The sequence below is a fragment of the Mustela lutreola genome, chromosome 15 (genome assembly GCF_030435805.1).
Source record: "Mustela lutreola isolate mMusLut2 chromosome 15, mMusLut2.pri, whole genome shotgun sequence".
In the NCBI taxonomy this organism is placed as follows: domain Eukaryota; kingdom Metazoa; phylum Chordata; class Mammalia; order Carnivora; family Mustelidae; genus Mustela; species Mustela lutreola.
The window spans coordinates 41,583,892-41,607,987 of NC_081304.1; the positions used below are offsets into that span (position 1 = coordinate 41,583,892).

Here is a 24,096-nt window from a genome sequence, read left to right on the forward strand (position 1 = left end):
AGGACATGCTGAATCGCCCAGATCCTTTCCTTGGCCCCCTCGGGCCCTGGCACCACCACCCCCAGAACACTGGGACCCAGGTCACACACCTCTCCGTTGCTGGGGGAGTCTCCGTTCCCAAACGTGCTGGTCACCACCATCAGCAGCTTCTCCTCCTCCAGATGGCTCAGCCTGTACTCGTCCATGCACAGAACCTGCAGAGCCCCGAGGGTGGACATCAATCCCAGACACCCTGTGCTTCCCTTCCCCCACCCAGGCCAGACACCTCCCTCCCAATCATCTTTTTCCACCAGGCCCCACCCACACCGAGCCCAAACTGGGCACAGAGGCAGGTGCTTCCTGAATCTCTGTCAAACAGACCCACATGAACACTTTGCTCCCCATCCTGCCCCAAGCAAGCCCCACTGCAATCCTTCCACAAGCCAGGGAGGGATCACCTCCCAAACACTGCAGGCCCCAAATCAAAACACTCCTGCTGCCATTTTGAATTCTTAGTGTGCAGATGTATTTTCCACAAAAATGAGGTGAGGTTACAAAAACAACCATTCTTTCACTCCCCAGGAACCCGAATGCTTTGCCTGAAGCAAATCTCAGGTGACAGGTGACACCTGTCACCGCCTCTCTGTTTGACCCACACCCACGTGAAATGGGACGTCTCCCAACACAGGAGGAAATTCAACACTGATGGCATGAATGGGTCCCCCTCTGGGGTTTCATTTTCCTATTCAATCCTTTGTCCCCTTCACTTTTAGCATGGCACCCTATAGTGAAGGTGTTGAGTAAATAGAAATAAAATTTATCTACAGGAACTCACAGATATTGAGACTTGGATTAGGAAAGATTTTCTCAAACTGTGTTCCCCGGCACACCATGGAGAACTTACATTCTGTGTAACTTTGGGAATCCCTGGACACACACCTATCCTTCTGTCACAGATTTACAACATACGGTCAGCATATCCAAGGCCCTGGGACATTCAGGAGCAGGGCAACCATTTGAACTTTCGCCAATTTGTCTGTACACAGGCAGAGAAAAAGGCCTGTGTCCTGCTGAACTGGTTACCTTGGGGTTGAAGGCACAGCTGAACAAGGCCCCCAGGTCCTGGGCCAGTGTTTCCGACTTTCCTGTCTCTGTCGCAAAGAGGATGGTGGCTCTGACTCGGGATGCCATGGTCTTGCGCATTAGCATGGAGGAGAAGAGCACAGCCCTGCGTGGACAGACACTGTGCTGACCCAGCCTTCCAGAGGAACACGGGGGGCCCAGGAGAACAGGGGAGGGGTGGTGTTTAAAGTGTGGCAGGATGAGGGAAAGGAATGCACGTTTCTTTTTTCTAAGATTTTATTTATTTATTAGACAGAGAGAGAGAGATCACAGTCGGCAGAGAGGCAGGCAGAGAGAGAGGGGGAAGCAGGCTCCCTGCTGAGCAGAGACCCTGATGTGGGGCTCGATCCCAGGACCCTGGGATCATGACCTGAGCCGAAGGCAGAAGCTTAACCCACTGAGCCACCCAGGCGCCCCGGAATGCATGTTTCTTGCCAGCTACTGACCCTGACCCATGGCCCTTCTCTTCCCTTCACCCGCTCAACCCACTACTCAGCCCCTGGGGAAAATGGAGGACAGGGAGGGTGAGGCCAATGGTGGCAAGTGATTCCCCCTTGGCGTCTGGACTGCTCCATAAAGATCATCATGTCTCTCTGTTCCCTGCCTGTTGAGGCTAAGAGGGCAGCCGCCTGGGAGGAACGGCTATGGCTCAGATCTCAGCACTGGCTGCTTGCACTTACTTAACCAAGACTTTGAATGGAATCTTTCTTCTCTGGGGTCTCTTCTTCTCATCTTGCCAGGTGTGGGTTTTCCAGGCCTCCACCTTCAGAAAAGAAAGCACATGTGAGGGTGGGTGGGCCCTGACTCGGCTCTGGCGTTGGGGCGCGAGGGAGACAGAGGACGCGTCGTGCCCTTTGTGAGGTGGGGGTCCCTAAAGCCCACACTGGGGAGGACGGGGGTTCTGTCTCCCTCAGAGCTGCGGCTCCTGCCCACACTGTGGGGTCCTCTGGCTTATTCTCCATTAGTTTCTCCCCAGAAGGAAGATGCCCCACTTCGCTTTTGTCTTTAGTGTCTAATCACTAGGCAGGTCCTACAATGTCGAGTTCAAACCAGGTACCTCTTCTGAGAGTAAAGGAAGGTGTTAGGACGGCAGGTACAAACTACCCCAGCCATCAGTCACCCTGATTTGCTAGTTAGCATCTGAATGTAAGGAAGCTCTTCCCCAAATCTAACCAAAGTGCTTTTGGACTTTTTATTATTTAAAAAAAAAAAAAATATATATATATATATGTGTGTATATATATACATATATATATATATATATATATACATATATATATATATATACATATATATATATATATATTTTTTAAAGATTTTATTTATTTATTTGACAGACAGATATCACAAGTAGACAGAGAGGCAGGCAGAGAGAGAGGAAGGGAAGCAGGCTCCCTGCTGAGCAGAGAGTCCGATGCGGGGCTCGATCCCAGGACCCTGGAATCATGACCCGAGCCGAGCAGAGCAGAGGCTTTAACCTACTGAACCACCCAGGCACCCCACTTTTGGACTTTTTAAAATATGAACTGCTTTCAACAGGTAGCGGTGATAGAATGCGTTCTGGGCTGGGCATCCACCAGTTCATTTGGGGAGCTAACGCCCATCACTTTTAGAGATGAGAACAGCAGGGCTCACATGGGTGCAAAGACCCACCCAAGATCCTACAGCCAGGAGGCAGCAGAGTCGCCTGCAGGCGCGTCTGACCCAGGAGCCAAGCTCTTCGACATCAGGGGCTACAACTGTCTATGGGGGGTGGGGGTAGAAGGGTAATGGTGGTCAGCCTCAGAAGCGTAAGCCCCGGTGGAGCAATGGGCCCCTGAAGGTAGAATAAGTTATTTCCTGAAGTCCCACTCTCTGTGGAAATGGACAAACGCTGCTCAACCTCCCAGGAGTGCAGCCTGAAAAGCACAGGTCTCTGGGTCCCCGACCCTCCCCCATGGGTCCCCCACAGGTGAGCGCATGTGCGCGCGCACGCACACACACACACACTCTCTCTCTCTCTCTCTCTCTTTCTCCACCCCTGAGCTCCCAAGATACAGAGGAGAGGAAAGCCCCCCCCTTACCTGGTAGTAGTAGAAAGGGGATAGGACATAGTTTAACATCTCCTGGTGGAACACAGGAGTGATGCTCCCAGAAATTGGAGGGACCAGCCAAATCCAGTCAGCCGGGCAGCCCCCTCGGGAGCGGTACTCGCTCTGCATGTACTTCATGAAGGACTCTGCAGCTGAGTGGTGGTCCATGATGGTCACATTCTGCTTCTGAATGAGAAGGAGGCAAAGAGGGGGCATTGAGGAGAGGGATGAGGGAGTCACGAGTGTGGTCAGTCGGCTGCGGGGCTCCCAAGATGGACTGTGGAAAGGCCAGGTAATCAGCAAAATGGGACAGCCATTGCCCGTGGCCACTTCGTTGCAGCTAAAAATAAATACTCAAGTCGAAGACACTTTTGGAGCATTAAGGACCCCCAGAAGTCACCATAGTCATGGTGGGCCTACAGGTCATGTAGTGGCCCCCCACCTCGGCCCTCTAGAGGCAATATCCCGTTCTCAGGCCACACCTACAACTCCCAACAAATGGCTCCCTCTGGATGCTGATAAATCCAACCACGGAGCCTTCTTGCCACTGGTGAGTAGAGAGTTCTAGGAGTTCCTTCAGCCAAGAAGGAACTAGACATCTCCAGAGAGGACTGAGTGTTGGGGGTAACTGAAGCCTTTGGAAGACAAGTCACCACCATGTCCCACATCCTAAAATTAGAAGCCAAGGGGTCTGAGCCTTCCTGAAATGATCCAACAGAGGCAGCTACACCCCTGTCTGGGGCAACTCACTGAGTCAAGACATTTGTTTAATGCCATGATTCAAACCGTGGCCTCTTGCTGGCCATGTGACCTTGAGCTATTAGCTGCTGAAATTCACTAAGCCTTTGAAGCACAGAACATGCTCAGTAAGCATTCATTGCCATCCTTACTTGCATCTGCTGGGCAACACATCAGGCACAGGCATTACAGAGGTGAACACAAGGCCCCTTTTCTGCATTAGGTTATATTCTAAGGCGAGGACACAGAGGAAGTTGGCCACCCAAGTGGTCTGCTAGGAGATATAATAGAGGAAAGTGCAGGGGCTGCTGGGGGACGTGGGAGGCTGAGTGCAGACACAGACCTGGAGGAGGAAGGGATTCCAGAAGCTGCTTCTAAGAGGAAGCAAGTATATATATTTTTTATTTATTTATTTGACAGAGAGAAAGCACAAGCAGGTGGGGGCTGGGTCGGGGGCATGCAGAGGGAGAGAGAGAAATGGGCTCCTCCCTGAGCTGAGAGCCCAACATGGGGCTCAATCTCAGGATCCTGAAATATGACTTGAACTAAAGGCAGATGCTTAGATGAATGATCCACCCAGGGGTCCCCTAACCGAGGCAAGTCCTAAGGGATGGGCACAAGTTAGGCAGGGAAGGGGCCTTCCTAGAGGAGGACACTGCCCGAGTCAAGGGCAGAAGTACCAAAGCAGCCCGCTGAGGGAGGGCTCAGGGGTCTTCTGCCATCTTACACTTGTACAAGCAGGTCCCGGGTGCAGGGCCAGCTGTAAGCTCAGAAGCTGATGATGGTGGTAATTAATAGGAACCGTGAAACTAAGGCCTACTGAGGGTTTGCTAGGGGCCAGACAGCACAGTTGAGTGTTTTGCATACATTTTCATTTAATTCCTACAATAACCTGGCGAGGGAGGTCCTACAATTTATTCCCGTTTTAGAGATGAGGAAGTTTATCCTGAAGGAGAGTGACGAGGAAGTCCTGGAGACACTCTAGCCATGAGGGGATGCAGTCCTCAGCGATCAGGAGACAGTTGAAGATCAGCAGATTTTCTGGGACATATCTGCCTCCTGCAGTGACAGGGCTGGTGCACAGAGCCCACGGAAGTCAGGATGTGTGGTCCACGGGCAGTGGGGTCCTTCTGAGCTGGGCCAGCCCCAGGGGGCTCTTCCTGTTCCGCCTCAGACCAACCCCCCCACCCCAACAATCAAGGACAGGCTTGAGCTGCCTATGGGGTGAGCAGCCTTGGGAAACTGTGCGATTGTAAATATTTACTGGATGTTTGTTTCATGTCAACTCCCCATTCCACTCCGCAAGGAAAGGGTTTTTGTCTACTTTGTTCGCCACTCACATCCTTGGCCAAGCCTCGTGCTCAGTACATGCAAAACACTCAGTGTATTTTGCTGAAAGTATAAAGGACTGTCTTCCTAGCAGTCTGGCCTCCAGGGCCTCTGATGGCTTTGGGGAGATGGTTTCAGCCTCTAAAGTAGTATCTTCATACATCCGCTCCCTCCTTCCCAAAAGGAAGGGGGGGCGTTCATATGAGTAAGAGAAGCACACAGAGGAGAAGGCTCAGTCCCACACAAGCAACTAAACCGTGTGTGGACCCATAGGGTGGGCACATTCGCTCAGCTGAGGGAAGGAATGAGCAGCCCCTCCTCATGGGGACATGGGCTCTCATTCACTCATTTGGTATGGCCAGACATTCTCCTACCCCCTGGAGTAATGAACAAGAGAGACAAGGTCCAGCCTTAACGGAAAGGCAAGAAGTAGATGTACTATGTGATGTAGGAACTAGTAAGAATTACAAAGAGAAATAAAGACAGAGTTAAAGGAAGAAGAGAGAGGGTTGGGATAGAGTCAGGCTAAGGGTGCCGGCTTCCAAGGTGTGGTCAGGAAGATGACTCTAACGAGGAGACAATAGAGACCTGGATGAAGGGAAGGAGGGGGTCATGGGATGATTTGTGAGAAGGGTGTTCTAGGCAGAGTGGGGAAAGCAAGTGCAAAGGCCCTGAGGTGGGACTATCTAGGTGAGTCTAGAAAGCAGCAAGAATTCCCGAAGTGACCGGAAGAGTGGTAGAGGACAGAAATCTGACTGGGGTGGCTGGAGGACAAGGAGGTGTATGAGATCTTGCAGTGGGTTAGTTGCAAAGGGAAACAGGAAAACAAGGTAGTCGCTGTGGTTCTTATTTGGGTAGCTGGTTGTTTATTTCTTGCAAATAGGAAATGTTACAGCCTATTAGTCACTGCTGAAAGTGATCCAGCAGAGAGGAAGACACTGATGACACAGAAGAAGTAGGGAGGCATTTTTAGGAATAAAGTCCTTGAGAAATGGAGAGGGAAGAGGATTTTCTGCTGAAGCTCGGGGACGGACAAGTCTTGAAAGGTAAGGAGTACCCTGTTGCTAGAAGCATTCAAGTTTACACTAGAAGACCCAGTGTGGGAAGGAGGGCTTATCTGTCTGCATCCCCAGCGCCTAGCACAAACAAGATGCTCAGTACTGGTGTGATACATGAAAAAATGGACAATGTTGTCAGGGGAGAACCAAGCATGATATGAGTGACTAGACCAGAGAACCTTCTGACCAGAAAGTCTCTGGATCCACAGAACACAACATACCTGGAAACTGTGGAGTACAGCGACATTGATCTCAATGACAGCCCGGTCTTTCCAGAGTGAGGCCAGCTTGTGTGTTTCCAGGCCCATCCTTCTGCCCACTTCCTGCAGAGGCAGTGATGGGGTGAGTTGGTCCTTGAGAGCCTCCCCAGACAGACCCACACCTGAAGCCGGCCCCATCAGATGGGCCCTATTACCTCTAGAATGTTGTAGCGCTGAACATCACAGAAGTCCCGGACCCCGATCTCCGTGCCCATATACCAGCCATTGAAGGGGCACCCTGGGAACTCAAGGCCACCCACTTCAAGGAGCATGTTGGCCACTGCGGGCAGGGCATACCACTTCAGCTGCAGCTCACGGAACCACTCATACCTGGCAGGGAGGCAGAGCCAGCGCTCAACGGGACTTGTACTATTATTGCCCACCCTCATCCCCCATCCCCACCGACAAAAAGACAAAAAAGTCTTCAGAAAAAGAATCAGCCAAGAAGAGTTCTTTCCAAGTGTTATTCTCTAAATTCATCCAGCCTGGAGAGGTGAACTGGGCACAGTAGATATCATTCATTAATTATGCATTCATTTACCTGCTCGTTGATGCAAACGTACGTTAAGCAACAAGCATGTGACAGGCGCCGTACCAAATGCAGAGAACCCAACACAACATAGTAGTTAAGGACTTTAGTGTCAGAAAGCCCAGGTTCAAGTTCTGCCTTACCACTTACCAGCTGTGTGACCTTGGCATGTGAGTTAGCCTCACTGAGCCTTAGTAACCCCACCAGTAAAATAGAGATACTAGCATCAAACTCATAGGTTTACTAATAAAGTTGACGGTGTCACTCGTTTGTAAATTCATATAATTTATATGCTTATAATTGAGCTTATAATTGAGCACCTACTATGTGCCAGGTACTCTTCCTCTTCAGGTGTTAGCTATATATAGCTGAACAAGAAAGCCAAGATCCCTATACTGAAGGAGCTTATGGACTAGAGTTTAGACTCTAAACAAGTAAACAGATGAATTGAAAAATAAGGTGATGTAGTTGTAGATAAGAGTATTTGTTCTAGACTAAGTGATCAGGATAGGTTTCTCAGAGGGGGTGACATTCAGGAAATACCTCATTGTAGAGAAGAAATGAATCCTTTAAATTTCTGAGGAAAAGGCATGGCAGGCAGAGGGAACAGTAAGTGCAAAGGCCCTGTGGTGGGAGTGAGTTCAATGTATGGAAGGGACAAAAAGAAGAGTCCAACTCAATACCTGCTACACAGTGAGTCTCTACATATGGAAGTATTTTTGTGAAGATGATTGCTGCCCAGAGCAAGGGCTGAACCAGGTGAGCTCCAGAAGTCACTATGGCCTTATACTTTCACCACAATCAGAAGGGAGCAGCTGAGAGAGTTGGCAGGAAGACAAGAGGGCTAGGATGCTCAGTGTGAGAATGATAGAGCCATTTGAGGGTTTCTCCCCCAAGGTCACTGTTTTCTAAGTTCCTAGGGCCCCATCTGTCAAAGCCCCTGCCTCCCCCTCATCATCAACATATCCTTCCAAGTCTAAGGCCTGCGTCCCAGGTCTGGGGTTGCTGCGCAAGTGCTGACAAGGCAAGACTCGAGAGCCAGCCCTTGGGCCACTGCCTGATGCTGGCTGGGCTTTGGGGCAAAGAGGGGCCTGAGGCCGGAGATCTCCCCAAGGAAGGGATGGAACAGGCATACCCCAGCAGTCCCGCCTGCTTACCTGGGATGTTCCATTGGCACCTCGAGCACAAGGTCGGGCGGGATTTCAAAGAACTCAGGGTCACGGCCATCCGCCTGCAGCACCAGAGGCACCACATCGAAGCGGCCGTACTTGGGCTCCCAACCAAGGTCGATGCACAGCTGGGGGCAAGATGGGCCCAAATGAGTCCACTGGCCCAAATGAGGCTCCTTGACCCCTCTGGCTCCCCTCTGTCAGCCACCAAGGCCAGACCCCATACCTGGGTGAACTCCACGCTGGCGGGGTCCCCCAGGATGGTGCCGTCAGGCATCTGGTAGCCCGCATACCGGATGAGCTGAGCATTCCAGACCCGGAAGTCATGCTTCCCGTCGCTCCGCTGCGGGAACACGGTGATGGCCGACCTTCCCCAAGACAAGGACAGTGCCAGTGACTCCTCGGCTTTGGTGGGGGCTCCCAGCCAGCCTCCCCAGGTCCCCCTCTACCTCCTGTCTTCCAGCTCCCCATCCTTCTGCACCTACACTAAACTCTTGCAGCAACACAACGTGCCACTCACTGGTCTGACAGCCCTCTTCCTGACATGCCTTCCCTCTCCTTCTTCTGCTTCCGGCGCCTCCCCTTCCTTTAAGACCAATACAGGGGCCACCCCCTCCAGGATATTCGCCATCCCTCGGGTGGGGTCAGCCGTCCCAGCCTTTGCCCTCGCTGCACCTTTCTCTGGCGCAGTCTGATGAGTGGGACGCTTGTCTAGCACCGGGAACAGGTGCACAGTGGGCTGGGGCAGGGTCCTTGGCCTTAGTCACCTCTGCACTGTCCCCACCCCACTGCCATGCCTAGTCACGGGTTAGGTCCCCATTATAAGGGCGCTGTTTGCCGAACAGAAAAATGAATGAATGGCCGAACAGGCTGTTCAGTCCATCAGCCCTGGACCTCTTTGGCTGAGGGTAGGAGAAGGCAAGATTAGGAGAGGGGGATGCGTACTGATGAAGAGTGATTCCCAGTCTTGCAGAAAATGACACATTGGAGCCTTGAGCTGCAAAACCAACCTCTCATCCCTTCTAAAAAGCAGGGAGGCTGACCTTGAGCAGTGATGATGTTGCTTCTCAAAGATCCCCCGCCCCCTCCAAATGGTTCCAAGTCAAAAAGAAGTCAAGGGCATGGGCTAGGAAGAGGGGTTAAGCTCACGGAGGCTTGCCCAAGAAGCCTGCATCTTGCTCCTTTCTCTTTCTCCCTGGCTTCTCCTGGAGAAGCCTTCCCTAAACCTGTCTGCATCCTTTGGCTCAGACTCTGGGGCAGGGTGGGCCCCAGCTGCAGCCCCGGGAAAGGGAACTCACCTGATGTTGCCATTGTTGGTGGCATAACGCAGGTGTCTGCAAATGTGCTCGAACATTTCTTTGGCAGTGGAACAGCTCCGGGCGTCGAAGACCTGCACACGGCCCACCCAGCCCACACCATCAAGGACCATGAGGACAGAGGTCCAGGGTTGATCAGAAGCGAAGTTATGAGGGAACGGGGGAGTGGCCCGCACACCCCACCACCACCCAAGCACCAAGCAAAGACAAATGTTCTCTTCTTTCTCTGCATCAACACCTTCCATCTCAGGGCTGCTCCATCCCGCCTTTCTCCTGCTCTCCTGAGGGAGCTCAGGCAACCCCTCTTGGAAGACCCTATCAAAACCCAAATCCCAAGAAAACCAGACTTTTGGGCATGTGAATGGGGACTCCCACAGCCTGAGCCTACTCCCTTTAGAACATCAGCACACTGGGCTCCCAGCATTTTCTTTCAACCCGTGTTGGTTTCACTGGCATTTCTCATCCATTTCCCTGTCCAAGCAATTTCCATATTATCCAGCAATGAAGGAGGCCAGGATAAAGACAGCGTCTCCTGGGAGCCGAGGACTCAAACAGCCCTCTCTCGCAGCACCAGGGTCTCAACAGCTCATTCGGTTTTACGTCTGGGTTTAACAGGAAACCAAAGACCCGCTACACATCCTGTCCTGCCATCAGATCCTAGACTTCCAGGAGGAGCCCTATGAGTCCCCATTTCATGTTCACCAACGTGAAGAGAGAACGGGGGAGCCTCGCCCAGCTGCTGTGCACAACGCCTCCCAGTTTCCGCCCCTGCCCGGGCCTGGGGAAGCCCACCTGCAGGTTGGACCACTGGATCCTCCCGATGCAGCGGGGAGCGTTGCGCCAGGCCTGCTTGGCAGCGAAGATGAGCTCATCCCCCGTCAGCTGATAGGTTCCTGTTGTTTCTATCTCCTTTGTTACTGCTTCCACCCTGGCCAGATGTTCCTCTATTTTTGCCCTGGGGGACAGGAAGACAGCAGGAAGATCAACAATGAGATGGCCTTAGATGGGGGTGGGGGGTTCATTCAATCCACAGAAGCAGGAACTGAGCTTGGGGACCAGGAGGGCAAGATGTCCCTCAGGGAGACCATCCCCTTCTGGGGCCAGCTTCACAGGTGTGGGACCCCGGAACCTGGCCTCAGAAGGGCCCCAGGCTTGTCCTGCTGTCCCTGTCTTGAGATTCGTCCTCATTTTGGAACAGGGAACATCATTTTCATTTCTCCACTGGCTCCTGCTGGTTACCCGATGCTCTTGATCCCACGGACACCCTTGTTGTCAGGCGCTTTTCCTCCAATCCCATTCATCTCAGCTTGGCAAGCATCAGCAAGGATACAAGCCTCAGACACTTCCAAGACTAGAGAAGGACCCATCAAGTCAAGTCACAGCCACCTCCTGCCTCCTGGCCACCTCCCGTGGTCCAGAGATGAGCTGTCCCTCCCATGTCGGCTGCTGTGTACCGAGAACTCATTCTGAGCCAGGTACTGGGCAATGCAGCTCACAGTTGGGGTCTCACTGAGTCTGTGAGGGAGGTGGTTTTTTTGTCCACTTTATAGTCCGGGGTAGGAAGGCCCTGCAGGGCAGGTGAAGGACGGGCCCCGGAACGTAAGTGTGATAAAGAGCAAGTAGGGCTCAGGTTCCCATTGCCCTGATGCCAAGCCCTGGCTCTTAACCTTCCACCTTCTGCCCCTGGGGGGATTGCAATCGAGGAGAGGTTGAGGGCCTGCCTACGCTTCTCTGAACAGGGACGGGTGCTCAGGACCCAGCCTGCAGGGCCCCAGGGCCGACTCAGGCAGGAACCCTCCACGGAATGGTCCAACCTCGCAGGCACCCCTTGAATGTACTGTTTCTCAACCTCCAGTCTGCTCAGCCAGCACTCCTGGGGGCTATTTCTAAACTGTTCTAAACTGTTCCCTCTCACCCCTCCCAGGTGGCCAAAATATCCCTCAGGGAGGGAGTCATTCAGAAAGGCTTTAAAACACACACACACACACACACACACACACACACACCAACCTTGAACTTTCCAATCAACACCAAAGACAATTTGAAATGGCAACAAACAGAATGATTTAAGGAATGAACTGATTTAGGAGAAAGGATAACTCAGAACAGAATGGCCTTTTCTATGGATGAAGAGTGCCTTGACAGCTCTTCCTTGACCAAAGAAGAAAGCTCAGACACAAAACATTTGGGGTTCCTTATTGGCAAGAACAACCCTGGCATCAGGACCTGCTGGGTGAGGTTGAGGTGGTCACACTGGGAGCCCCCCTCCCCACACAAAGCTTCTAGCAAGACTCCCTGCTCGGCGTCTGGGCACGGAGAGTGTAGCAATCACCAAATCACGGATACCTTGAGCCCACTCCCTGGTGTTAGTATATGACTAGGTAAGAAAGGGTTCTTTTTTTACATTTTCCCCCTATTCCTTTAGAGTTTTGCATTTTACTACTGTTTTCATATAGAGTTGCATTTCAGATGCTATGATGCCTATGAGTTCTGAAAAAAAAAAAAAAGAGTGTAGCTTTTGACATCAGTGAATGGATCTGAACAGAACATTGAGCAAGTTACAGTTTCTAACTATACAATCCTTCATTTGCTAAAGACCGAACCTGCCAGCTGTCTGTGACTCTGGCTGCTTGTGTGATCGTGGGAATGGACCGCCATTGGTCTGTCACACCCCCCAGGACCTCTTGACAGGTTCGAGGTATGGACTTGAGACTGAGAAACAGACCTTCAGTCTGTGAGAAACAAGTGGGTTTCTTTGAAACCTCCAGGAGCAACCCGGTGGCTTCCCAGGGCTAGCACCTACCCAGTGCCTTCTAAACGTCAGCAGGACCTCCCAGGTCCAGCATGAAGTTGGAACCTTCAAGGTCAAAGAGCTGGATGCCAGAACACAGGTTAAAAGCAGGGGCTCTGGTGCCAAATGGCCTGGGTTTACATCCCAGCTGTGGGACTCTGAAACATCTGACTTCAAGTAAATTATTTCCTCCGTGGGCTTTCGTTCCTATAAAATGGAAATTCCTACTGGTGTCTATAAAATGGGAAGGGGGTACTCCTTTCAGAGTTGTGGTGAGCATTGCTTATAAAACACTTACGCAGGGAACAGAACACACTTAGTGCCCAGTGAATGTCAGTGCTGATACGCTGGCCCAGTGAGGCCCATCAGGAGACCTCCTAGACCCTGAGAGGCTCACTGGTTATTGGCAGAGCCGACAGCCCGAGGATCTTGAACCGCCAAGGCACAAAGCACTCCTTTAGAGTTTGTGGCTTCTCAGCATACATGGCAGACAACCCCCAATGGGTTACTCAACCCAGCTCTGTAGGTGAGTCGCCGAACGAGCTTTTAGAAAATACAGAGCTCTGCTTTGTCCCCGATTCTTGAGATCCTGATGTCCTTGGACCAGGGTACCCTGCATGAGCATTTTGCAAAGTCCTCAGGTGACTCTAGGCACAGCCAGGGTTGAAATCAGCGGCCCTGGAAGATTAGGGCACTTTTCAGAAGCTCAAGGCCCCTTACCTGCTCAGACATTGCAGGATCATAGAAGAGGAGACATGGTATTACCGGGAGCCACTCTTTCCACCATAGGGTGGGGGTGGTCCCAGGTGCATTTCTGTGATTCATTTCATGCAGTAAAGAGCTGTGTGGCTTACACCGTAAAAACTATACTCCCCTCCTGGCCCATAAAACAGCAAATGCATTCCCTCAGCCATTCTGTCTTACAATCCCTTTGTATATTTTTATACTAAAGTTATTAGTGGGCTTTACATTAATAATCATGTATTCTATGAAACCTAGGAATATAGAACCCCACAGAGTTCAGTGCAAAGAGTAGGACTTGCTCTCTCCAGGTCAGATGGCATATGGCTTCTAGCTGGGACTGGGCTCCCCTGTTCACCCCTGGCGGAGGTCTGACCAAGTGATCCCAAAAGTCCTTTCTCTCTCCAATATTTCCTATTAGAAGAGCGTGTATCAGCTCATCGTCAAAGTTACCCTGTTCAAAGCTGGGTTCTACTCTCACCCCATTTTTACAGATGAGGAAGTTGATGTGCAGAGAGGGTGAACTGGCTTCCTCAAGGATCCAGGGCTGGTTACCGGCACAGCCAGGACTCAAGGTCAAACAGTTACTCTCCTGGCCCACACTTTAACCACCATTGCTATGCCTCTCTTGCTTACGATTACAAGAACCGACTCTGGGGTCTTTCCCCTTGGAAAACTGTGCTTGAGCCCTGGCTCCCCTGTGACTCTGGAAAGGGAAAGGACTTGGAGTCAGAGGGAAATGACTGAACATGGGAGAGCTTGGGGAAAGAGGTCTGTAGCGATCCAGCCCAGGTGAAACTTACTCTTTGAAGGAATTGTAATACTGGTTGACAAATTCAATAGCTTGAGGTAGAAGCTCATCTGGGGGGGTAGGCTTGTCCCTGGGTCCTCTGGTTAAACTTTTGGGGTTCATGATGGCTCCCAGACAAGACTTGGACTTGCAAGCAAGCTCCTGGAAAGAGAGAGGTAGGTGGTGAGGGGGTTGCTTGGCCCCTCAGGAAGGTGTTGACAAGGGTCCTCCTTCCAGGCCCACTCTCCTGGCCACCTCCCACTCCAGCTTCTCCAGCTTCCTGCTGCCCTTCTCCACCCCTGTGGCACCTCCTCCTTGGGGTCCACCAAGCTTTCTTGCCACACACATCTCCTCTCCTCTACTGGCTGACCCAAGTAGGTGTAAGCCGGGGTGATTCCTACCACCTTGGGCTCAGTCTCTGACCCTGCTCCCCCGGCCAGACGCAGACCCAGGGCCAAGTCAACAGCTTGATCCCTGGGAATATCTCAACTATCTTCTCATTTAGAGAGGCTGATGTGGCTCCTGGGAACACACTTGGTATTCAGCCAAAATGAACCAAAAGGAGAGGATACAAATCCTGAAGTCCGAGGAGGGCACAGAAAAAATGCTGGAAGGAGGTACACCCTAAGGTTAACTGTAGTAATTTCTGGAAGGTATGGGAAATCTTTCCACTTTCAAGGTCTTGAAATTTTCAATGACTTTCTTTTTTACAATCAGAATGCATTCTATAGTTAGAATAAGAAACTTAGGAGAAGGACTCTTGAACACTTACTCCAAGTACTCACTAACTGCTTGAATTCTTCTCCAATCTCCCTATCAAAAAGCACTTGAATCCTTCTAATGACAGGGAACTCACTATCTTTTGATGTAGCTCAGTCCAGCTTTGGGCAGTTATTTTTTTTTTTTAATTTTATTTATTTATTTGACAGAGAGAGATCACAAGTAGGCAGAGAGGCAGGCAGAGAAAGAGGAGGAAGCAGGCTCCCTGCTGAGCAGAGAGCCCGATGCGGGGCTCGATCCCAGGACCCCGAGGTCATGACCTGAGCTGAAGGCAGAGGTTTTAACCCATTGAGACACCCAGGAACCCCTGGACAGTTCTGTTAGAAAATTCTCCCCGGGGGGTGCTCAGGTGGCTCAGTCGGTTAGGCATCTGCCTTCAGCACAGGTCATGATCCCAGGGTCCTGGGATGGAGCCCAGCATGGGGCTCCCTGCTCAGTGGGGAGTCTGCTTCTACCTCTCCCTCTGTTGCACCCATTTGTGTGCTTGCTCTCTCTGTCAAATGAATATAAAAAATCTTAAGAAAGAAAAAAAGAAGAGAGAGGAAGGAAGGAAGGAAGGAAGGAAGGAAAAACCCTCCCTGTTACTATGCAGTATCTCTACAAAAGACTGAATTTCTTCCTGTGACCCTTTATCCCATCTCCTGGACAATCCAGCATCCATCAGGGGACTACCAGGGGGCTGGCATCATCTATGTCCTGTGATTTGTACAGACCACAGGCCTCTGTTCCCAGCACCCTGTGATCAACCAGATAATTGTCTGGTTTGCCCAGGGGAACATCCACTTGATCTACCAAAGGCCCAAATGGGTTCCCCACCTTGGGACAAGGGTGGTTCTCCCTGAGCCCTGGACTTCTCACCCCTTTGGCCTTGTGGTGGAGTGTGTCTTGGAAAGTCATTCCGCTGCCCCAGTTTTTGATCCTCACATGCCGAGGGCAGGCCGACGGGGGCCCATCCGGCTTGACCAGGGTTTCTGGAGACGTCTAAGGTGGGGGGAAACACCAACAATTTACAAATGCCTTTACCCCGGGGCCCCACAAGTCTCCCCTGGGCCCTACTTTGGCTTGGGGTGGGGGCCTATGGGTGAGGACCCGGGTCAGGATGTGGGTCTGTGTCCCTCCTCCTTTCCCGGCAGCCTGGCCATCTGGGCCAGTGCCTGCTAAGAGTTCCAGGTGCCTGGGCTGCGGGCCACACTTCTCTCCTCACCCAAGACCCTGCCAAATGCTCCCTCGGTGGAATTGCAACAGGAGGGACTGAGGTTAGATGCAAGGGAGACGACTGTCCCAGCCAGTACTGCAGAGAACAGAAACGGAAGCAAGGAAGAATATACCACTACCTTCCCTGGAGTTATTTAAGAATATGGAAAATATCTTCACCCATTTCTCTGCCCACCTGTCTGTTAGGCTAAAGTCCAAAGCTCTTCGGGAAGATGGACCCTGTGGGCTAGAGGCTGGGACTGGGGCTCAGCCGCTGAGTCTGGAATCACACTGGGGTGTCCCACTGCCGGCTCCATGAATGGTCGCCTTCCATCCATGCCTGTCGGCCCACACTGCCAAGTGATCCGGGGCCAGAGCACCATGGGGGCCACTATTCCTGCCCACCAGGGATCATCCCACTCTCCCAAGGCCCTTCCTCACCCCTACCTGTGCCCCTGCGGGTCCCTCCTCACTGCCCAGATCCCAGCATCCACCAGGCTGCTCAACCTGCATCCGTCTGGGCGAGGGAGGAAGAGGCTTCCCACACCCGTGTGACTCACTGACCTTTACTGTCCCTGTGAGGGACTGGGGGGACTCATTCCGGTGCTTGCCGAGGCTGTGACACTTGGGGTCATCCTGTGTCACTAGACTGTAAAAGGAAACAGCCAGCATGAGACAGGGATATCTAAGGGCAGAGAGCGATCTGGGAGCCCCCCACTGCTAAGCCCTCATTTGACGGATGGGGGAACCGAGGCTCAGAGGGTGGGAATGAATTTCTCAGCTGCTGGTCAGGAAGAGGAGAGCACGCGGTGGGGGAGGCAGCTGGTCAGACCCAGTCTCCCCGTCATCATCAACCTCCCTGCCCCTCCTCTTCTCTTGCCTTCCCGCTATAAAGCAGGGAGCTAAGCCAAAGCTGCCTGCCCGAATGGTGACCCACAGAAGCTCTGAGTACCAATGTGGGATGACACGGAGTGTCCAGGGAATGGCTCCTTTCCGCACTGCCACGACCCACTTGTCTAGGGCGGGGGGGCGGGGGGGACTTGGGCTTTTTTAATGTAAAGCCCCTGATTTATCTGGGTTTCTTTATTTATCCTAAGTTGTTATTATGGTAACATAATTTTATTTTATGGTAAATGTTAAGCATTTATGGCAAATGTTAAGCATACACAAGTAGAAAAAAAATGCAATAAATCCCCAGGAGCCCTTCACCCAGATTCAACCCCACCCAGTTGCCAATCTTGTTTGAACTCTACTCTCCCGGGGTCTGCTATCATTTCAAAGCCAACCTGAGACATCATGTCATCCAAAGATGTCTCAGTAAGGGTATCTGGACGTCAAGGACTCTTTTAAAAAATATGTTGCTTGTTTTTCTTTTCTTTTCTTTTTTAAAGATTTTATTTATTTGACAGAGAAGAGAGAACATAAGCAGGGGGAGCAGCAGAGGGAGAGGGAGAAGCAGGCTTCCCACTGAGAAGCCCAACGTGGGGTTTGATCTCTGGGATCATGACCTGAGCCAAAGGCAGACACTTAACCAACTGAGCCACCTAGGCGCCCCTTAAAATGACAGATACAAAGAACTTTGGCTGTTCTTGGAAGATGAATAGGCCCTCGGAGTCTGAAATCACTCAGAAACCACTGTCTCTGGTTTGGAATTCCAGGTTTGCTCTCCTGGCAAATGCTGCAGGGAACAGAAGGCATGTGACCTCTCTGGGCCCCTTACATGTGAGCACCCAAGAGTCGCACCCCACACACGCCTCCTCCTGGGGTGAATCACACTCTGGGGGCACAGGATGAAATCTTATTGTGTTCTGTGTCCTTTTGGCTATTTTCCGGGGTAGGCATATGTGTGTGCACATGTCCAAGGGGAAAGGAAGTCAGAAAGTATTATAAGGATCTCTCATTTTCCACTTTTAAAAATTATTATGTCAGGGGCGCCTGGGTGGCTCAGTGGGTTAAGCCGCTGCCTTCGGCTCAGGTCATGATCTCAGGGTCCTGGGATCGAGTCCCGCATCGGGCTCTCTGCTCAGCAGGGAGCCTGCTTCCTCCTCTCTCTCCCTCTCTGCCTGCCTCTCCATCTACTTGTGATTTCTCTCTGTAAAATAAATAAATAAAAAAAATCTTTAAAAAAAAAAAAAAAAAAAAATTATTATGTCAGAAAGTGAGAGAGAGTTCGCACAAGCATGGGGGAGAAGCAGGCAGAGGGAGAAGCAGGCTCCCTGTCGAGCAAGGAGCCGGATGCGGGGCTCGATTCTAGGACCCCGGGATCATGACCTGAGCTAAAGACAGCTTAACCCACTGAGCTTAACCCATTGAGCCACCCAGGCACCCTCTCATTTTTCCACTTTATACCTATTTGTAATGTGTTGGAATATGAAGAATGAGTATGTATTACTTTAATTATTGGGAAAAGTAATGACTGTATATTTCAATTAACATTGTATAATTAACTACATACATTAGATAGTAGCACCATGTGATTTATAGCTATAAAGAGAGAGTGTCTCTTTAAGAGAACGTAAGTATGTATCAGAACGCAACTTCTACCTGAATGGAGTGATTGATTCAACAGCCTTATAAAGAGCTTTCCATGCGACCCACTACCATCAAGCCACTGATCCAAACTGGGGGCCCCACCAGAAAAAAAATCCAAAATAGGGTAGTCTGTACAGTCAGAACAGGTAAGCCACGGTTGAGCGATCGTCACCAGGCTCCTTAAATCAGAAGAAGCTTTGAGCCTGGGGTCCTCAATGAGGCAATGCCTCCCTGCTCTTCTCGATCTTTTGCCATCACAACTCACCCCCTTCTCTCCCCTGCTCGTTCGTGCTTCCTTCTTCTTACTTGTGGCCACAGGACTGGAGAATTTGAGAAGCGTACTAGTCCACAGTAACGTTTAGATGGGGAAACGCTCTCTTTCTATACTTCACCTAACTACTGCTCCCAAATATCGAAAAACTACCTGAAAATCCACTCTAGGGGCGCCTGGGTGGCTCAGTGGGTTAAGCCTCTGCCTTTGGCCCAGGTCATGATCTCAGGGTCCTCTCTGCTCGCAGGAAGCCTGCCTCCCTGCCTACTTGTGATCTCTTGCTCTCAAATAAATAAATAAAATTTTTTAAAAATCCACTCTACGGAGGGGTCCATAGTCCGCCTGTTCACATTGCCTATGGCTGCATAATTTAGGTTGTGCCCAGCTTCTCCACTATTATAAATAATGCTTCAAACTGTGTATATGGTCTGATGCTCGGTGTGTGTGTCTGTGCGCGCCCAAGCATAGAAAAACACCTGGGGAAGATGCCAGTAAATATTAATTAACAGTGACTAGCATTAAATGACAGGATCGATCTGAATTTTCCTTTATAGTTTTCTGCATTTTCCAACTTTAACTATAACCATGCATTCCTTCATAACTAGGATTTTTTTTTTTTTAAATTTGCAAAACTAATAAACAAAGCTATGCCAAGTCACCGTCCTCCCCCTCCCCACTAAATGTAGCTAATTTCTTTGGGCTTGCTGTTGGGAGACCGGGTAGCTGGAAGCCAGGTGAGCGTACTAAAGATCTGAGTACTTGTAGTCGAATTACTGCGCAGTCTATCCACGTGCTCCTGCAATTTGGTTAAACCCACAGCTATGCTCAGCCCTGTTAGATCCTTCGAGGGAGCCATGGACCGTTAAGAATCTGCCATCAGCAGGAATCCTCCGAGTGACTGAGAATGGTTAAGGTTGACGCTGCCTTCTGTGGGCCGTTTGGGGTAACGGGGGTCCTGACTTCCCTTGCAGTTTCCACTCCTGGCGACCGCCACTGCATACACGGGGTGGGGGCCACTCTGTGAAATGGGTCTAATTCGTAAAACTAGAACCTCTTTGCTCTCTTCATCCCATCTGTCCTAAAGTATGCAGCAGTCCCTAGTGCTGAAACATCCAGAAAGTTCCCAAACGCTGAAACATCCCCAATTCCTACTCCTGCCCGCGTAGACGCCTCTCCGGGGAGCACGCGGAGCTTCCCTGGGTCGTTTGTGGCTACTGAACTGCAACCTCCAAAGCGTTCTAAAGGAGGAAAACACTTGATTTAAGTAAATCCGCATCGGAATCTTACGGGGGCGAACATTCCAACCCTCATACTTGGACGGAAACCCGAGGCACGCAGCGGGTCTGGGCCGCGCGCCCGGGTTCGAGACAGGTCCCGGCGCGGAGCCGCCCGCCACCCTCCCTGGGCGGACCCGGCCCGGCGGGAGTACCTGGCTCGGCGGGTCCCGCAGGCAGGCTGCGGCCGCAGGATCCGGCGGAGAAGCCGGCAGAGCCGGGGCCGGGCGGCCTCGCACGCAGCGCCCAGCCCCTCGCGCATGGCCCCAGCACGGGCGCAGCTCGCAAACCTCCTCGCCCAGCTCCGCCGGGGCTCCTTTATCGCGGCGGGAACCCCGCAGCCCCCGCCCCGGGGCGGAGTGGACTGGGGGGCGGGGAGCAGGTGTGGCCACTCCCGGCTTTACCCGGCGCTTGGTCCAGGGCCGGATAGTTGGCCCGCGTCTCCACTTTCCTGGCTGTGTCCCCAGCCCACTACACCCGCTGGCGTCCTCAAGGAGGTCGGCGTTCAGGACGCCCCTGGCCTCTCTGGGCCAAGATCACGGGCCTGCGCGGCCAGCCTCCGCTTTCTTTATTCCTCGTGAAACAACAGCAGGGTTTATCATAATGATTCCCACAGTACGGCGCTTCGAGTTTAGAAAGCAAACTTTCTTGTTATCTCATCCACCCTTTATGAATTCCAGTCCAAAAGGCAGTTCTGTATTGTTTCCTCCTGATTGAGAAGCCAGCTGGGGTCCCAGAGAGGTTAAGGATCTTGCCCGAGACCACACAGCAGCCCCCCAGGCCACAGCTCAAGCTCTCTTATCTCACAGGGCTGCCCCAAGAGCGTGCTATTTCTCTTCTGAGTGTTCTATGTGATTCCAGGAAGGCAGCCAAAGGAAGCACGGCTGGGGCTGACGTTTAGTGGGAGGCATTGTGGGCTGCTGGTGGTGGTGGACCCCTCCGGGGTCCTGGTCTTTGCTACCTAAAGGAGCCGTTCCTCCTGACCTTAGTCCACCTGTGAGGTGTTCCCAACACTTCTAGGGTCCAGGATAACTTCTAGGTCTAGGATAACTAGACCTAGTTAGGTCTAGGATAACTTCTAGGGTCCAGGCAGGGACAGAGCAGCAGCCCTCAACCTCAAAGTACAGGGGGGGGGGGTGTCTCCTGCAAGGACTCCAAAATATTTAATCCCAAACCCAAATTAAAATGGAATGAGAGAGGCAGTTGCAGCCCAGCTAGCAACACTTAGCTCAACTTTGCTGCGAATGCTATGTATCTCCACCTGGATGTTCCCACAGTTGCCTTCCTCTCTAAAACACACACCCACCATGCTCACTTCCTAATCATTTGTTTACATAAAATAGAGAATCATGAGTCCCATATAATAGGTTCTTGGTCTTATGACATCTGAACAGATTTGAAAATTCTTTTTTTTTTTTTGAATATATTAATTGGCTTCATTGCCTTCAGGATAAAATCCCCTTTGTACTGCTACTTCCTCTTCCAAGAACATCCTTCCCAGCCCACCCCACCCCCTCACTGTGTGATCGCAGTCCAGCTGGGCCTCTCTGGTCCCCAAGGCCTTCTCCCACCTGACTCCTCCCCACACTACGGCCTTGCCAGACACCCCCCCCCCCCGCGGTCTCCGCAGAAGAGATTCTGGGGCGCCCACATTGTCTTCTAACCTCGTGTCTATCTCTCTGCCTGCCCCTCCTCTGTGCCAATATAGAAAGTTCTTTTAACATCCCGTTCTGCCTATACTCCTGCCGGAAGCAGAGGAAGGCAGCCTTTCCCACATCCATCCCCTCCCTGACTGCAGGAACTCTATCTCTTTTCTTGGTTCCCTTCCTCAGCCCTTAGTACGCCCTCAGGAAGAGCCCGCTGAGCGTAGAGGTTATGATTTTGTCTTTGGTTCAAACCTTAGCTCTACCACTCCCCGAATGCCCACTTGAGTAAGTAAGTCACTCAAACTTGTAAAGTAAGGCTAATAATAGTTCCTGCCTCAACACCGATACCATAATAAGGACTTCATAAGCCTTGTTATTTTTAGCTGCTGTGTATACTGTTAGTAAATGACTCAACTTATTGTTTGTTTAATTGTTAAGCAGAAGGGCTCACAGCCATCTCCAAAAGCCCCCACACCCTGCCAGGTAAGTAGCCCTCGGCGAGTGATTGTTCATGGATTGGGACATGCCCAGGACCACGAAGTGGCAGCTTGGTATAGTAGTTATGAGCCAGCATGCTGGGTTTGGCTCCTGGCTCTGTCATTTGCCAACTGTGAGATCCTGAAAATTACTTAAATCTTCTAGACTCCAGTGTCCTCCTGGCTATCATAAGAGGATAACAAAAACTCATTCCTCATGATCTGTTTGGAGGGATAAATGAATTAAGGTGCGCTATTTTCTCTCCATCGCCTCTAATACCTGTGTGAGTCCTCCCACCAGCTCCCCCCAGCTTAAGAAGATAAGTCAGCTGTTTGCCTCAAGTCAACCTACAGCTCAGATTTCATCCAAAACCACAAGTCAGGAATCAATGTCAGCGCTATCAGGAATGTGGAATTCAGGGCCAAAGGCTGTAAACCACACTGCAGGGGCTAGAAAAGGGGTGGGGGTATTCAGGGTGATTTCAAAAGTTGGGGAGGTGGGTTGAGTGGGTCTGGATGAATGGAGGTAAGAATGTGCTGTGTGTACGGGCACTGGGGAATTGGGCAGGTGGGATCGGCTCCCCGTCTGGGAGGGGTGATTCTACAGAATGCCGCGGTCAAGCCTTAGTGTGGTGACAGGCCATGGGGAGCCACTGTGGACTCTAGAGCAGGAGCATGGCTTGCTAGAAGTCAAGTTGGAGTAAGAGAGGTCAGAGCCAGTGTGAAGGGCTGCAGCCGGGAGGTGAAGAAAAGGAAAGAACGCATGATTTGGTGACCTCCTGAGACCCTGGGAGGAGTGAAGAAGCTGCTGTGAGTGTGCAGCATTTGTCTGAAGTGCCAGAGGGACACCTAGAGGCTCTTCAACCCTGCCCTCTCGCTTCTTGGTCTCTTGGCCACCACAGCGCAGAATGCCTGGTTTCCAACACGCCCTCCTTCAGTTCCAGCCATACCCGAAACGGGGACTGCCTTGCTCAAGAATCTGCAGTGGCTCCCTGCCTCGTCTCTCCTATGGAGGGCCCCCAAGCAGTCACGCTTGCTTCTGTCTCTGAGTCTTTGCCCATCCCTCTTCCTGGAATGTCTTTTCTACTTGTCTTCACACCCTCACCCCCAACATTCTACCCTCTCTTCAAGTCCACGGAGCCCATCTTACTTCTGAGAAGCCCTTAGAGGGGACCCTCTTTCACATTGCTCAGCCTCACCCAAGTTGTGCTCACTGATATCAGCAACAGCTGCAACCAATGCCATTTATCAGGCTCGGCGGCTAGGGGACTTGCCAAAGGTCACAGGGCTAATAAGTGGCAAAGCCACCTACTTATCTCCAAGCCTGAACTCTTAACCTTGCTGCTTTTCTGGCAGGTGTGCTCAGGGTGGCCCTACTACCCACGGGAGTCCAAGGGAAAGCTTCTCTGGGGCTGTGGGGCTGGGCGGCAGCCCTGTGTGGACTGGGGCTTTGTTCTGATTCATGTTATTGAATCATGTTATTGATCATGTTATTGCCGGTTGATTGGGGGTGGGGTGCGGGCGTGGGTGAGAAATCAATGACCAGTCATGTGACCCGAGGGAAGTCACTCCCCTCCTAGAGCTTCTATTTCCACATGTGTAAAATGAGACAATAACTCGCACTTCACAGAGCTGCTGTGGGCATCAGGTTAGAAGCAATGTAGGTCAAGTGCCCCGTACAACCTTGGCATAGAGTTACTCAGTAACTCAGGGCAGCCGGTCAACAACAAGAGACCATATTAATTGAGTTATGCTATGTATGGGCAACCCTGCTAAGGACACTCTACACACACTATCGGTTCATCCTCAACATGTTATGAGGAGGGTCCCGTGGCTCTCCTCATGTGTCTGAGCATCAGAGGGGTTAACTGGCCTTAGATCACACAACTAGTGAAAGCTCAGGGCGAGCTCCTGCAGCCGGCACAAGCCTCGCCTAACACCCTGGTACTCTACACCAGATGGATATTCAAATTATCGAACCCTTTGTGAGGCATACACACCAGTGAATCAGAATGAACGTCAGCCAGGC

General features: G+C 51.5%; 1 protein-coding gene across 3 annotated transcripts in view; it reads right to left on the reverse strand.

The window, feature by feature from the left end:
- NOS2 (nitric oxide synthase 2) overlaps positions 1 to 20,249 on the reverse strand; it is a 34,013-nt gene extending 13,764 nt beyond the window's left edge. The window contains exons 1-14 of one of the 3 annotated variants that reach the window (XM_059149014.1): positions 20,101 to 20,249; positions 16,433 to 16,517; positions 15,533 to 15,655; positions 13,908 to 14,056; positions 10,365 to 10,527; positions 9,555 to 9,646; positions 8,483 to 8,624; positions 8,245 to 8,384; positions 6,714 to 6,888; positions 6,520 to 6,621; positions 3,165 to 3,359; positions 1,782 to 1,864; positions 1,063 to 1,207; positions 90 to 194 (exon numbers count right to left, since the gene is read on the reverse strand). In XM_059149014.1, coding sequence (XP_059004997.1) covers positions 90 to 194; positions 1,063 to 1,207; positions 1,782 to 1,864; positions 3,165 to 3,359; positions 6,520 to 6,621; positions 6,714 to 6,888; positions 8,245 to 8,384; positions 8,483 to 8,624; positions 9,555 to 9,646; positions 10,365 to 10,527; positions 13,908 to 14,056; positions 15,533 to 15,655; positions 16,433 to 16,517; positions 20,101 to 20,207 — 1,806 coding nt within the window. In that variant the 5' untranslated portion in view covers positions 20,208 to 20,249. Of the gene's footprint in view, positions 1 to 89; positions 195 to 1,062; positions 1,208 to 1,781; positions 1,865 to 3,164; positions 3,360 to 6,519; positions 6,622 to 6,713; positions 6,889 to 8,244; positions 8,385 to 8,482; positions 8,625 to 9,554; positions 9,647 to 10,364; positions 10,528 to 13,907; positions 14,057 to 15,532; positions 15,656 to 16,315; positions 16,518 to 20,100 lie in introns of all 3 variants that reach the window. The other 2 variants (XM_059149013.1, XM_059149015.1) reach the window with 2 other exon arrangements.
- Between the last annotated feature and the right edge of the window lie 3,847 nt (positions 20,250 to 24,096).